This window comes from Rhinolophus hipposideros (assembly GCF_964194185.1).
Source record: "Rhinolophus hipposideros genome assembly, chromosome: 21".
In the NCBI taxonomy this organism is placed as follows: domain Eukaryota; kingdom Metazoa; phylum Chordata; class Mammalia; order Chiroptera; family Rhinolophidae; genus Rhinolophus; species Rhinolophus hipposideros.
In genome coordinates this window covers 34227574-34241829 of record NC_138067.1, presented here as the reverse complement: position 1 = coordinate 34241829, position 14256 = coordinate 34227574, and the positions used below count along the sequence as shown (strand labels likewise).

Genomic DNA, 14256 nt, shown 5'->3' with positions numbered 1-14256 from the left:
GATGGACACAGCTCTCTGAATCGTTTGCGCCCAAAGCCCTGCTCCAGTGAGGAGCACGTCGGAAACCTCGCATGCCTCTCTCCACTTACAGCACTCTGCCCTACAGTGAATTTGTCTGTCTGAACACTCACTGAGCAGGAGCTACCTGGGGGCCAGGACTTAAGTCCTTTCTGTCCTTGACCCCTGAGTCAAATGAGTACTTCTTAACCATTTTTATGTTCCCCTTTCATACATGTAAAAAACTCGCATTCTAGGGCAGCCAGTGAGCTCAGTTGGTTAGAGCGCGGTGCTCATTATAAATAACAAGGTTGCCGGTTCCATCCCCACATGGGCCACTGTGAGCTGCGCCCTCTACAACTAGATAGAAACAACTACTTGACTTGGAGCTGATGGGTCCTGGAAAAACACTTAAAAATAAATAAATAAATAAATAAATAAATAAATAAATAAATAAATAAATAAATAACTCGCATTTTCCTTGACATATTTGACATTTCTAGTAATAATAGCAGGTGTGCCCAAAACTGTTTTAAAAATATTCTGCTCGCTATTACAACACATTAACTATCACCACTAAACCAGTCAAAGGCACTGTAATATCGAATGTACTTCCTCAGGCGTCACGGCTCCCGGCCACTCCTGTTCTGGAGAACCACAGGCCACACCACAGAGGTACTTAACAAATGCTTGCTGAATTAAAACAACAAAAAGCCCGTTAAAATGTGGAACACCCTAAGAAAAGGATGCCAACGAGGCAAGTGGCCAGGCGTCCCTCCCGAGCTACCAGCACCCACAACTAACTTGTGATGCTTGCCTGGGAACACGTGACTCTGGTGAGTGTCCAAGAGCACCATTCGGCTCAAGCTGTAACAAAATCTCACAACAACAGGACTCTCTGGAGAGGCGTGCTCGACCAGAGTTCTCCGCCAGACTCACCTGCATGGATGTGGCTTCTGTCCCTTCTGCTTGCCCAGCCAAGGAGCCCAGGGAACCTCGCCCACACCAGCGAACGCACTTCACAGCATTCAGGAGTCAGGACCGTGGGTCATTGCAACTTTCTGAAAGTTTTCCACTTTTCCTTAAGTTACAGTATCCCTAAAATTGTATCAGTTCCATTCTTCCACCAGTTTCTACTGTAATTTCTTTTTTCAGTGGAAATAACCACTCACTTGAAGTTTGGATTTAACAAATGAGCAATTAGCTGTTTTGAATACAAATCAGAGGTGGCTCCTGACTGACATTCCTAAGACAGATTATGTTTTCCTGCACAATCACTAGCGGGCTAGGCCGGTGCTTTTCTGAGAACAGAATTTAGAATTTACTTATCATTCCAGTTGTTACTATAACTCCGATTATATAGTAGCAAAACTTTTAAGTACTAAACCAGTTTTAAAAAAAAAAAATTCTTACTTTCTTAGACGATAAAGATTTAGAAGCCAAGGAAAATCCATCCAATATTTTGCCAATGTAGCGAAGATCTTTCTCTGAGTCTACAAAATGATGTCATTGATTCATTCCAGAAGCATAGAAGAGAATAAAACAAAAGACATCAGCTTTTTATCTCTAAGAACACAAATACCACATGTCATATGTGATATCACACAGAGATAGCAGTAAAGGAGGAAAGAACTGCACGTAAAGCCCTCACACCTCTGTTGACTCTGGCAGCCCAGCCCAAACCACCCACAGCTGATTAAGCCGCCCAGGATGTAGGCCATGGCCCTCCATAAGTACCTCAGCGCTGTTCTTAGAAAAAGTGCCTGAGATCCTAAGCTAAGGGGCCCCAAAGAATATACTCTGGAGTAAAAGACCTTAGGAAAAACCATGAAGAGAACAAGCATGGATAAAAGTAAAAATCATAACTGCGAGAGGGTCATTTCTAAGCCTAGGTGAAGAACCATGGGGAGACTAGACACTACCTCCCAACTTCCTTAGCAACCATCCAAATAAGGCACAAAAGGCAATACAACCAGGTCAGCCGGTAATCTAATCTTAGTACAAACTAAAAGGTACTTTTGTCTTTTTCTCAAATGAAATTCTAATGAGAGACAAAAGATCACTAATTCAGCAAACGAAACGACCACCGCCGTCTGACTTGGAGCCAGGGATCCTCTATTGGTGGCAGACACAACCCCACCGAGAAAGGCTCTTTGATTATCAAGGCTTTCCAGCACATCGAGGTTCAGTCAAAAATCCATATGCACACTCAGTCATAAAAAAGAATGAAATCTTGCCATCTGCAACAACATGGATGGTCCTAGAGAGTATTGTGCTGGGTGGCATAAGTCAGACACACAAGATAAATGCCATATCATTTCATATCACTTAGATGTGAAATCTAAAGAACAAAAATAAATGGACACATAAAACAAAAACAGACTCATAGATACAGAGGACATTTTCATGGTTGCCAGCTAAGAGTGGGGGCAGGGTAAAAAAGGTGCAGAGATTAAGAAGTACAAATTGGGGGGCGGCCGGTTAGCTCAGTTGGTTAGAGCATGGTGCTCTTAATAATAAGGTTGCCAGTTCAATCCCCATATGGGCCACCGTGAGGTGTGCCTTCTACAACCAGATAGAAACAAGTATTTGACTTGGAGCTAGCTGATGGGTCCTGGAAAAACACACGTAAAATAAATCAGAGTTTAAAAACAAAAAGGTACAAATTGGTAATTACAAACTAGTCATGGAGATGTAAAGTACAGCATAAGGAACATAGCCAATAATGTTATAACTATGTATGGTGTAAGATGGGTACTAGAATTACTGGGGTGATCAATTTGTAAGTTATATAAATGTCGAATCACTATGTTGTACACCTGAAACTGATAGAATATTGTATGTCAACTCTAATTGAAAAAAAAATTTTAAATATTTTTTTAAAAAATCCATATGCACAAACTGCATTCATTTTCTGTAGCCAAGATCCCCTTCCCCATGACCACTGCGAGCACTGACACAAGCTGGGGTTCAGACCCGCAGCAGGTACAGCCACCAGCGGTGCAGGTGGATGGATGCTTTTGGCCGCTTACACTGCTGCCTAGGCCGGTAACTACCTGCCCCCATAAAATCACTCCTTGTACTTCAACTCCTGTTGAACTTTTGTGCCAGCGTCTTGACGTTCCTAAAATTCTGTAGGATGACTTGGGATTAAATTTCACATTCTTGGGATTTTTGTATTCTTTTCAAACCCAGCCATTTTAGTTTTACGAATGTCTTCTGAAGAAATAAACAGTAAGTAAGCATAAAGAGCCACGGGAATATTCATGATAGTCCTAGGGATCAAGGAAAAAAATAAGAATAATTCAAAAATCAACCATGGCTAAGTATAGATTCGCTCAGTGAAAAACCATCAGGTCGAAACCATAGATGTTGTAGGAGAAGAGGCAGCTGTGGGAGAGGGGGCGGCAGCAGAGAGCGGTGAGGGGAGGCTGGGAGCTCAGGGAGAGACACGGGCCCAGGCCTAATGTGAGAAGGGGGAGGGATCAATTAGCTGGGCAAAGGAGTATTATTATATAAAAGAAAAGCCACACATTTGGTCCAGAAGGCAGATTTAAATATGTATATTTACTATAGATTAGCAGCTATAATACAATTAATATACGCTAATATTAGCAATATAGCATTGTGTTCATGTAGAGACATAGTTAATATAATTAATAATTAACATGTTAATATAATCTATAGTGATATTGATTAACATATTAATGTTACATGGTATAATATATATTATATGTCTTGTTTTGTTATAAAAATGATACATAGCCTTAGTAGAAAAATGTGAAACTAGAAAGGTAAAGCAAAAAATATAAATGTAAGCAAAATGAAGAAGATAAAAGTAGTCTAATTAGTACCCCAAGGAAACTAACATTTGGGTGCACTCCCTACCAGCATCTTGTGTAAAACTCTTGGTTCTTTTTGTGGTGGTGATGACAGAGGCCACTCACACAGAGTGCTCGCTGTGTGCCAGGTACGTTCTAAGCCCTTTATGTACATTAAAATCTCCATGGCATAGGTATGCTTTTGTTATGCAAACATGCTAAGGCACAGAGAGGTTACGTAGCTTGCCCAAGGTCACAGCTGATAAATGGGGAGAGCCAGGACTGAAACCCAGGCTTTCCATCTTCACAGTTTGTGTTCACAACCTTTAAGCAAACTACCTCTTAAAAACTGTTTTACAGCTGCTTTTTCTTTCTAGAAATGCAAAATGAGCATCATTTTGGGGAATGATGCTTAGATTATTTCAACATGTATGTTTTAGATGTATTTTACAAGTCAGATCAAACTTTAGCTGACTACAGCTAAAAGTGTCTGAGTAGATTGTTTTATCTCAGCTCTCACCTCCTTACTTTATTTAGGTGTTGTTATTACTATAACTGAAGGCCAGTATGTACCATTTATTTAGTACTTGAGGCAGGTACTGCCCCAACCACCGAGTTATACCATTTAATCCTCACAATAACCCTCAGGGTGGCTTTTATCCTCACTTTACAAATGACGCCCAGAGGTTACAAGCCTTGCCCAAGGTCACGCAGCTGGGCAGGAGAGAGGTACAATCCAAATCCAGGTCTGATGGGCTCCAAATCACATGCTAATACCTATGCCACCTTATCACCTCCCTACACCTTTTCTGGAAAGAAAGACTGAAAGACTACTTGAAATTCAAGTTATGTTGAGAGAATGTCTGTGTTTTAGCCCATCCAGAGTCCCTTAAGAGCCAGGGACCTGGGTGAGAAGACAGGCTGGGTGCCGAGCTCCATCTTGCTTCAGGCTCAGTGTTCCTACCACCGGTGACCCCTCCTGGCCTTCTGACCTGCTGCTTGAATGGCCCTACTCTGGGCACCTGCCCAGGTCCTCGAGCTGGAAGTGCTTCCCTCTGACGCAGGGCCAGCTCTGACCTGCAATACGAGCACCTGGCCACACATGTGTGCCTTCTCTTTCCTCTTCCCTACCTCAGCCCTGTCTTGACAACTGGCTTTGGCCTCGACCCGGTCTAAGTCCCACCTCTGTCTTGCTTCCCACATTGGGCCTCTATTCTCCCCACTTTGTTTCTCACCCTGCATCTTTAACCAGCGACCCCCTCCTCTACAGAAGCTGATACTCCAGTATCAATCTTGCAACCCCTTCTCCCTGATACTCACTCTGGTCCTACCGTCAGTTGCGGGTCTACGGAATTACCTTTCTGACTCTGATATTGCCGGGGCGCTGTCCAGCCATAGAGTCCATCTCCAGGCTCCTCATCCTTCAAAATGGTGTCATATTTGGATAGAGTTTCTGTGGCATAGATATCATCATCTTCCTCTTCCAGGGCACCAACACCAAAAGCCTTCAAAAACGAAGTTTCAAACAGCAAAATTACAAGACGGTTGCTGGTATGTCTGCACGGACTGCACGGAAGGACAAAGCTACTTTAAGGATATAACTGAACAGACCACCTTAGCACTGTGAGATCACCAGTAGAGAAGTGAATGGGAGACCACATTAACATGGACTCAAGTCCTTTGGGCAACAATGACCAGAAGTGAATGCCATGCCTCCATTGCGGGGTCTGTTCTCCAGGCCCAGCAGCAGCTATAGGTCTGGGTCCCAGTATGGGCAGAGGAGTGGAGAACACATGCAAGCAGCAGTACAGGAGGAGAAATGGGGCCTCCAAAAGGAGCGAGGCAGAATGTTCTCTCCCGTTCAGTGAGGCCTGGGATAGTGCTGACAACCAGGGTCTGAAGACCGTTGCTACTCTCACAGCTGCTGCAAGAATTCCTAAGGTTGGAGGGCACGGCCTCCGACGAGTATCACTTTTCGTTAAAAGAATTGGAAAAAGACATATCTAGGAAAGAAAAAGTACTGATGACATTTTCTAAATGTCATTTAGGAAAGAACCTCTGTATCAATTTGGGAGGACAGGCAATCAGTAAAAGTTCTCCATCTCCTCAAAGATAAAAAGCAAGTCTCCCAATTTAGGGCTGGCAGCACTAGGAAATAGTCCGCAAGGTAGTGAAACTTGGACCTCACCTTGGAGAAGCAGACTGCAATTCAACTACTAACTACTCAGAAATCAAAGTGATTTTCTGCTTAGCCCCACAAGGATGTGGAAAAGCAGTCCTTACTCCTGGGACCACACAAACTCCACCAAGAATATAGGTCAGGAGTACATGTTAAAATCAGGAAGGTGTGCTTTACATGTCTTTAGAAGAGACCCTAAGGAAACATAACCACTTCAAATTCTTCCTGTAGTCAGTGAATAGTGAGTGCCTACTAGAGAATACTTTCGCATTCGTCGGTGGTCCCATGTTTATAAAATAGAAACACTTGTACCTGGCCTGTAATTCCCAGTTTTCTTCCTTTGTTCACTCCAATGTCTCCAAGAAGATTGCTGGTCCTCTCAGGTCCCCCTCCGAAAAGATTAAAAGGCTCTTCTGAAATCCCAAACAATGCTTGGTGGGGATCCAGGCCCTTGTAAGCCAGTCCGTGGACATTGTCTTTAGGTGTAAAATCCACAGGCATGACATCTTTGGGTGCAAAGGTCACATTTTCTGGCAGGTAGTCATCATCTTCATCCTATTTACAGTATCAAAAAAAGGTGGAATGAAGGTGAGTCACTGCCAGGAGCAAGGCAAGCCTGTAAAATACCATTCTCAAGTGCAGTGATTAATTCTACACAGAATAATTAACCAAACTCATTTCCGGTATTAAAAATCTAAGTAAGTCCCTGAGCAAATGATACTAACACAAACAACTTAAAACAACTCTATTTTAAGAATCTAAATAGACTTGGGGTATCTATGGTGCTGGCATGTTGCTGAATACAGTATCTGACATAATGAGGACAGTTTTAGGGTATGGGTATTTCACTGTAACGGGATATGACTGATTTCGAAAACTGTTTCAGACCCTAAAATTGCACATCCATGAAATAACAGATGCTACTGTACCACACTGAAGGTCAGCCATCTCATACAATACCTCAGATCCTTCAGAACCTCCAGGGGGTAATGCACAGCCATAGATTTTTATTCCAGGATCTATAAAAGAGATTTCAAAGGCATCAGTCATGAGCAACTGAAAGAACGGTGTGCTCAGTGAGTAACCACCACTACTGCCCCAGCACCAGGGAAAACCCGAAGAAAAATTATTGCTGTTCCTCTTAGAGTTCATAGTCTAGCTAGGGAGACAGAGGGCAAGTAATAAACAGAAAATAATCATGTTACATTGAGATAAAGTTTTGGCAGAAGTAGGAAACAGTTTCGTACGCTGCTGGTGGGAACGTAAACTAGTACAAGTCTTTCAGAAAGCTATTGCACATCACACACAAAAAGCCTTAAAATGTGTGCATGCCACTGACCCAGCATTCCCACCCACCCCCTTCCCCACCCCCCACTCCGGTTCAAACTGATGTTTCTCAGTCTAGCTGTGTAGGACACAGCTCCCTGGCCCACGCTGATATTATGAGCCTTGTGGGCCTCCCCACTGAGGCAGTTGGTGGTCGTCAGTCGTCTGCTCACAGCAGCACACCCGCAGCAGCTCAGCTCCAGGGAGAGCCATTGTTCACAATCTTAGCTGTAGAGGGCGCAGCTCACTGGCCCATGTGGGAATCGAACCAGCGACCTCAGCGGAGTTAGGAGCACCACGATCCAACCACCTGGGCCACCAGGCCAGCGCCACAATTTTTCTTCTAGAAATATGTAGCCATTAAAAAGTATGGTATAGGGCCGACCGGGTGGCTCAGGCGGTTGGAGCTCCGTGCTCCTAACACCGAAGGCTGCCGGTTGGATTCCCACATGGGCCAGTGGGCTCTCAACCACAAGGTTGCCAGTTCGATTCCTCGAGTCCAGCAAGGGATGGTGGGCTCCGCCCCCTGCAACTAGCAGCGACGGCAACTGGACCTGGAGCTGAGTTGCGCCCTCCACAACTAAGATTGAAAGGACAACTTGACTCGGAAAAAAGTCCTGGAAAAACATACTGTTCCCCAAAAACGTCCTGTTCCCCTTCCCCAATAAAAATCTTAAAAAAAAAAAAAAAAAAAAAAGTATGGTATAGAATTTATGGCAATCAATATACATACCAAGTTTTTGTCGGCGTGGTTTTCTCTTTACTCGGGGACCAATTCCTTGTCCTTCCTTCCAACCCATTTTTCTTAGCAATTCAAAACCAACAGACAATCTAGGATATCAAGGCAGTGAAAATGAACCGCTTAATAGGTATGGACAATGACAGGGGGGCAGTAGATTGGGGGAGGGGACTGTCACTTTGTTGGGGATGAAATGTCTGGCTATTGCATTGTTTTGTGCACCTGAAACTAATAAAAAAAATAAAGAGAAAGAAAGAAAGAAAAGAAATGAAGAGAAAAGGAAAGAAAGGAAGTGAACCACTTTTTATAATACTAGTGAACAACAGGAAAGAAGCAGCCTTTGAGTCCCTGCCCAGCTCACAGACTTGTCATACATGAGCCCTTCTCCTATCCACATTACAACTGCATGGCCCTGCCATTCTGGCCACAGCTGACTGGACTCGGGGTACGTGCCTCACCAGGGGAAGTCGATCAGATGCCCTCTCTCCAGGGCCTTTGGAATGGACTCTAGATGGTCTTTGTCAAGGAAGGAAACCATGATGGTCTGAGGCTGCTACATCAGGCAACGTGTCCAGGAGCAGACCAAGGAGGTCTGCAGAAAGAAGGGGTAGGAGGAGGCTGGAGCGCTACAGCACCCCTTGCTATAACAGTGCAAGATCTTTCTGGAAACCCCCCCTCTGCACTCAAGCTAGGCTAAGGTTTTTCCTACTTGCAACCAAGCTATCCCTAAGTAAGATCGTCATACGTATGCAAAGCAGTGGTGTGAAGATCAGAAAAGTCGAAATTAAATTCTTCTCACTTTGCTGGTGTTATGAGGTCATCAAGCAGAGTGGCTCCAGGAATAGGGGCAGTGGCAGCTGCTAACTGCCTGGCCTTCTCTCGTATTCTATCTCTGGTTTTGGAAGCAAAATCATCCGTGGTAACAATTGCTTTCGGTGCGATCCCAAATTCACTAAGATCCTAAAATAAAAAGTCAAACAGAATTACTCGCATGATTTGGAACGTGCTTAAACATGAAACATCACATAGCTTTATTCCTTTAAAAAAGAAAAGTTAAAACTACACAATTGAGTTAGGAATCAGAGGAGCGGCTGACTTTACACACTGACTTTGGGACCCTCACGTAAGTGAAGGCCAGTGGCCAAGGACGGAGGCATTATATAGCAGCTGCTCGGTGAGGCTGCAGGGGCACTTGACAAACTAGGAAAACAGGAAGCAAGGACCACGTTCTTCTCCGACAACATCTCAAAGGGCTATGGGAAGGGAGCAAATCATAGAGTCACAGCTGACAAGCATTCATGAGCATCTGTGTGCAGGCCCTGAGTTTAGGGCTTTTGCATTTACTGCGGCTGCCTGCCCAACAGCTGTGGCCCTGCCCTCTTCCCTCACAGAGACTCGAAGCCGTCCAGGCACCGGCCTTCCTCTGCACCACCATGCACCTCGGGAGTGCTGTCCCTGATGTGTGCACACTGGGGCTGGGGGAGGGTTAGGGAATGGGGCTTGTGTCTTGTGCAAGCCAGTCATTTTGATCCCATTTCCCTTGGCAAAGACTGCTTTAAGAATGAACATGTAGGGAAAAAAAAAAAAAAAGAATGAGCATGTAAAACAATTTGTCCATGCAGCAGGGAGGGAAAATCCACTGGAGGGTTTATGTGAATGGTTTCTTTGCTCTAAATTAGAGATACCAAGAAGAAAGTCCTCCTCCCACTGGATAATATCCTCCTGAGTATGCCACGGGGACGACTGCAGCCGCCTTGCAACCACAAGGAGAGCTAGTGTAAGGACAAGCTGACATGCAAAAGATGACGGAGAAGAGAATCTAGGGCCACGGTGACATCTAGACTTCTTGTGACATGAGATATGTTTCCATTTTGATTACGCTAGTCAAATAGGAAGGGGACCTCCCCTTGCCTCTTACCTGCAGCCTAAAGCATGCTGACATAAGTATTTTATTTCATCTTTATCACAAAAGGCTTGTGGCAACCCTGCTTAGAGCAAGTCTATTGGCACCATTTTTCTAACAGGCTCGGGTGATAGCATTGCTTAGCAATAAAGTATTTTTAATTAAGGTATGTATTGTTTTTTATATGCACTGGGAAAACAAAAAATTTGTGTGACTCGCTTTATTGTGAGATTCACTTTACTGCTGTGGTCTGGACCTGGACCCGCAGTATCTCCAAGATATGCCTGTACATGACTTTCCTCTTCCGCTCTTGACTTTGGAAACTGACCCCAGCATAAGATACTACTCCAATGAGCAAGAATCCATTAAAGGAAGGGCACTATAGTCCAAATACCTAAAAGATAAAGCCTCGCAGTGAGGAAATCATACTTTCTGGGGAGAGACAAGGTACTACCACAACCCCCTACAAGCATTCCACCGGCCAACCGGCAATGAAGAGCTCTGCACACCTACCTCTTCATCCATAAAATCTTCAGGACCAAAAACAGATTTGTCTGCTCTGTTCTGTCGTGAAGACATAAAGGAAGAAGGTGCCCATCCTTGAAAGAAAAGAGTTTAGAACATTACAATCCTAGACAGCATTTTGGTTTATAAGTAAATAATTATAGAACACGTGTGGACTTGAAAGCCCCAGCAATTACAAACTCCTAGTTGCTTCCCATCTCGCTGCTCATACAGACATTATTCCACATAAACTTCTTAGTAACCCCCATGTCCTCTGTTGTCAGAAATTAGTGGATACAGTGAGGTTTCCCTATAAGAATTTAGAATCCAGAGAAATCAAATTATACATTGAAAGTTAAACTGTGAAAGGAACACAAGTAGATCTGAGCAGAAAGATGCAGGTTCACCTTAAAAGGCAGGACTGCTCTGAGACCGGCAGGACAGAAACCTGCACTAACAAATTAACATAGCAAAGAAAGAATATGTCAAGCTGTGTTAGTCGGCCAGGAAAGGATGCAACGCACACAGCATTCAGGGTGCCCCGGCCCAAGGGCTCAACCTGGTGGTCTAAGCACAGGCAATGGCCATACCAGGCCCCCAATTCCATCAAACACCTGAGTCCTATAACTGCCATTCCTGGTCCCCAATCACAGTCACCAAGCACGTGCTATGGCTGAAGAGAAAGAATGCTCTGGAGAGCAAACGTGTATGTAACCCTCTGCAGATGAACTTCTTGAGTTTTCTCTACGAGTGACACACCTACGTTCTGATTTCCCACAAGACTCTTATGGAGCTGAGGTGTACTCTTGGCAGGTGGTGGAATAGGATTCTGGGCCAACCTGGGAGATGCCCCAGGAGAGTGAGGATCTGCTCTCCTGGGCAATACCCTGGGCCCCTCCACTTTGCATTTCTATAGTCTTTGCCCTCTTTCTTCATAGTCCTTGAATCTCACTCCTAATGGTAAGGAGATTTCCCAGTGTATTAACATATCACCGTCTACCTGACTAATCATTTGAGTTAGTCTTATTTTTTAATGATAATATACAGCACAGCTATAATTATAAGAATCAGCAATTTATTGGTATACGTCCTTCTTCATAAACCCTACTGCATTTTAATAAGTGTGCTATTTTAATAGTGCCTTAGTTATCTTAATTGGCTTTTCTTAATAAAGAGGCTGAATAGTCCATACAGCATTTCTATGTCCTCTGGAGTAGACTGTTCAAATACTTTGATCATTTGCCCATTAAACTGATCTTTACACATTCTGGATATTGAAATTTAACCATCTTATTTACCCCAGCTATTTTTCTTACATGGCTTTTTATTTTTTTCCTTGCACTGCTTTTCATCTTTATTTTACTGTTGTTGTATACAAGTTACTTTTTTAATTAATTAAGTTTCCAGTTACAGTTGGCATACATATTATATTAACTTCAGGTATACAACAGTGATTAGACATTTTTATACCTTACGAAGAGATTACCCCAATAAGTCTAGTATCCATCTGATGCCATATATAGTTATGACAATATTATGGACTATATACAAGTTATTTGTAAAATATATATATATAGATGATGTCTTATTTTGTTCTAAATAATTCCCATATGAGTTAATCAGTTCATCTTCCATTCATAGCTGAGATAAAAGCTATCTTTCTCCCAGTTTCTATATTATGACATTAAAAAAAACATGCATTACTTTAAACAATACAGTTTATTGTATTGCACCAGGTGACAGGTATAATGGATTTTTCTCCAGATTGAGAGCATGTACTGACAAGTGATGCAGGTTCCAGTGTCAGGAAAGAGCACCTCTGACCCTCAGCGGCCTCACCTACAAAACAGCTGACACCTGCCCTCCTTAGTCACTGAGTCCTGTGAGACAATGATTACCTGAGTGAATCTGTGAGAGGACACTTTGTGCATGACAAGATGCAATATAAAATGGAAGTCACTGTCATCATTTAATCATCTGGTTAGAATGTATCTTTTTTTTTCTTAAGTAAAAAAAAAAAAAAAAAAAAACTCTTTCACCCAGGTTGTAATCAATAAACAATATACACATCGACTCCGGAAACATTTCAAACATTCAAAGAACACAAAAGAATATAGTGTATGTCCTAAAACGTTACAAGAAGGTTTTTTAAAAGGAGGAGGTGGGGGAGCAAGAATCTTATGCTATTTCAATTATTTGCTTTAACAATATCAGAGCTGTAAGTAGGAAAATCATACCTTCTTTTGAGCCAACAGTGTTGAAATACCCAGCAGAGAACCCTCCACTAAAGGCTCCATGAAACCGTTTATACCTTCCTTTTTCATCTCTGACGGTCTGATCCTGAAGAGGAATTGGTTTCTTTGGTCTTTCACCTAAAAAATATACATATATATATATATTGAATGAGAGAGAAGGGGGTGGTGGATTAGAAAAAAATTTAGGGAAAATGTCATTTCTTAAACATAATGAACTGCTCACATCTTGTAACTCCAAATACAATAATTTTAATTAAGTTCCTATCCCTAGACTTCACTAGCTTATATAGCATAGGAAGCAATACATTTTACCAAGCTTCTTCATCATTCTAAGACAGTTATAGAGATCTTATTTATATTAGAAATATGTCTTAGCAAAAATGGCCTGCTTTTCCCACTAAATTCCATTATGAAAACTGAATTACATTGAGAGGTGGGGGAAGAGTTCAAATACATGGAAGTAAACCTGCTGGCAAATTACTGAGGAGGTACATGGCACGCAGAAGTGTGAGACAGAAGAGACTTCTGTATCTCTTCTAGAACTTCATAGCATCCCTGACTCCAGAATTTTCCTTTGATATTGCCCATTTTCCCCACATTTTAAGAGCTTCCTTGTTTCTGGAAATCTTCTGATTCCATAGTTACTATTCTTTAAACTTGTTCCTTTTCCTACTTTACTGAAAGGGGCTGGGTTGCTACCTCACACAAGCAAAAAGGAACTTAACACATGTTAGCCTGGTCTAAAAATTCCTTAGGTTTAGGGCTGGCCTGGTGGCTCAGGTGGTTAGAGCTCCATGCTCCTAACTCCGAAGGCTGCCGGTTCAATTCCCATATGGGCCAGTGGGCTCTCAACCACAAGGCTGCCAGTTCAACTCCTTGAGTCCCGCAAGGGATGGTGGGCTGTGCCCCCTGCAATTAGCAACGGCAACTGGACCTAGAGCTGAGATGCGCTCTCCACAACTAAGATTGAAAGAACAACAACTTGACTTGGAAAAAAGTCCTGGAAGTACACACTGTTCCCTAATAAAGTCCTGTTCCCCTTCCCCAATAAAAAATAAATAAAAAATAAAAATTCTTTAGGTTTAAAGTTTCAGGTACTATGACACAAATTACTGCCTAAGTTTTCAACTCCAATTCAAAATTCTGAATCTATTTAAAATAAAAAGTAAACGTCCATTTATTTTTAGACATTCAATACAGAAAGCAAATTATACAATAGTTAAGCGCACAGGTTTGAGAGTCACAGCACTCTGGATTTTAAAGCCAATTCCACCTTTATTCACAAGGGGACTTTGGTCATCTTAACCTCTCTGTGCCTCAATTTCCCCATCTGTAAAATGGGCATGACACTAATAGTAATAACCAAATCATAGAATTGTTATGTAAATTAAGTAAGATAATGCCGGTAAGGGCTTAGCAAGAAGAGGGACACACAATAAATACTTTTAAATATTAGCTGCTATTGTTGCTATGGTTATCATTACTATTAACAGTAGATAAGATGGCAAAGTCCATGTGGACCAGTTACTTCA

The 14256-nt window shown here is 42.6% G+C and overlaps 1 protein-coding gene across 1 annotated transcript in view; it reads right to left on the bottom strand.

The window, feature by feature from the left end:
* GPATCH1 (G-patch domain containing 1) overlaps positions 1–14256 on the bottom strand; it is a 35194-nt gene that overhangs the window by 16111 nt on the left and 4827 nt on the right. Inside the window, exons 2-9 of the mRNA XM_081032379.1 lie at positions 12707–12841; positions 10479–10564; positions 8862–9022; positions 8057–8154; positions 6958–7016; positions 6310–6552; positions 5176–5323; positions 1411–1490 (exon numbers count right to left, since the gene is read on the bottom strand). Coding sequence (XP_080888505.1) covers positions 1411–1490; positions 5176–5323; positions 6310–6552; positions 6958–7016; positions 8057–8154; positions 8862–9022; positions 10479–10564; positions 12707–12841 — 1010 coding nt within the window. The remainder of the gene's footprint in view (positions 1–1410; positions 1491–5175; positions 5324–6309; positions 6553–6957; positions 7017–8056; positions 8155–8861; positions 9023–10478; positions 10565–12706; positions 12842–14256) is intronic.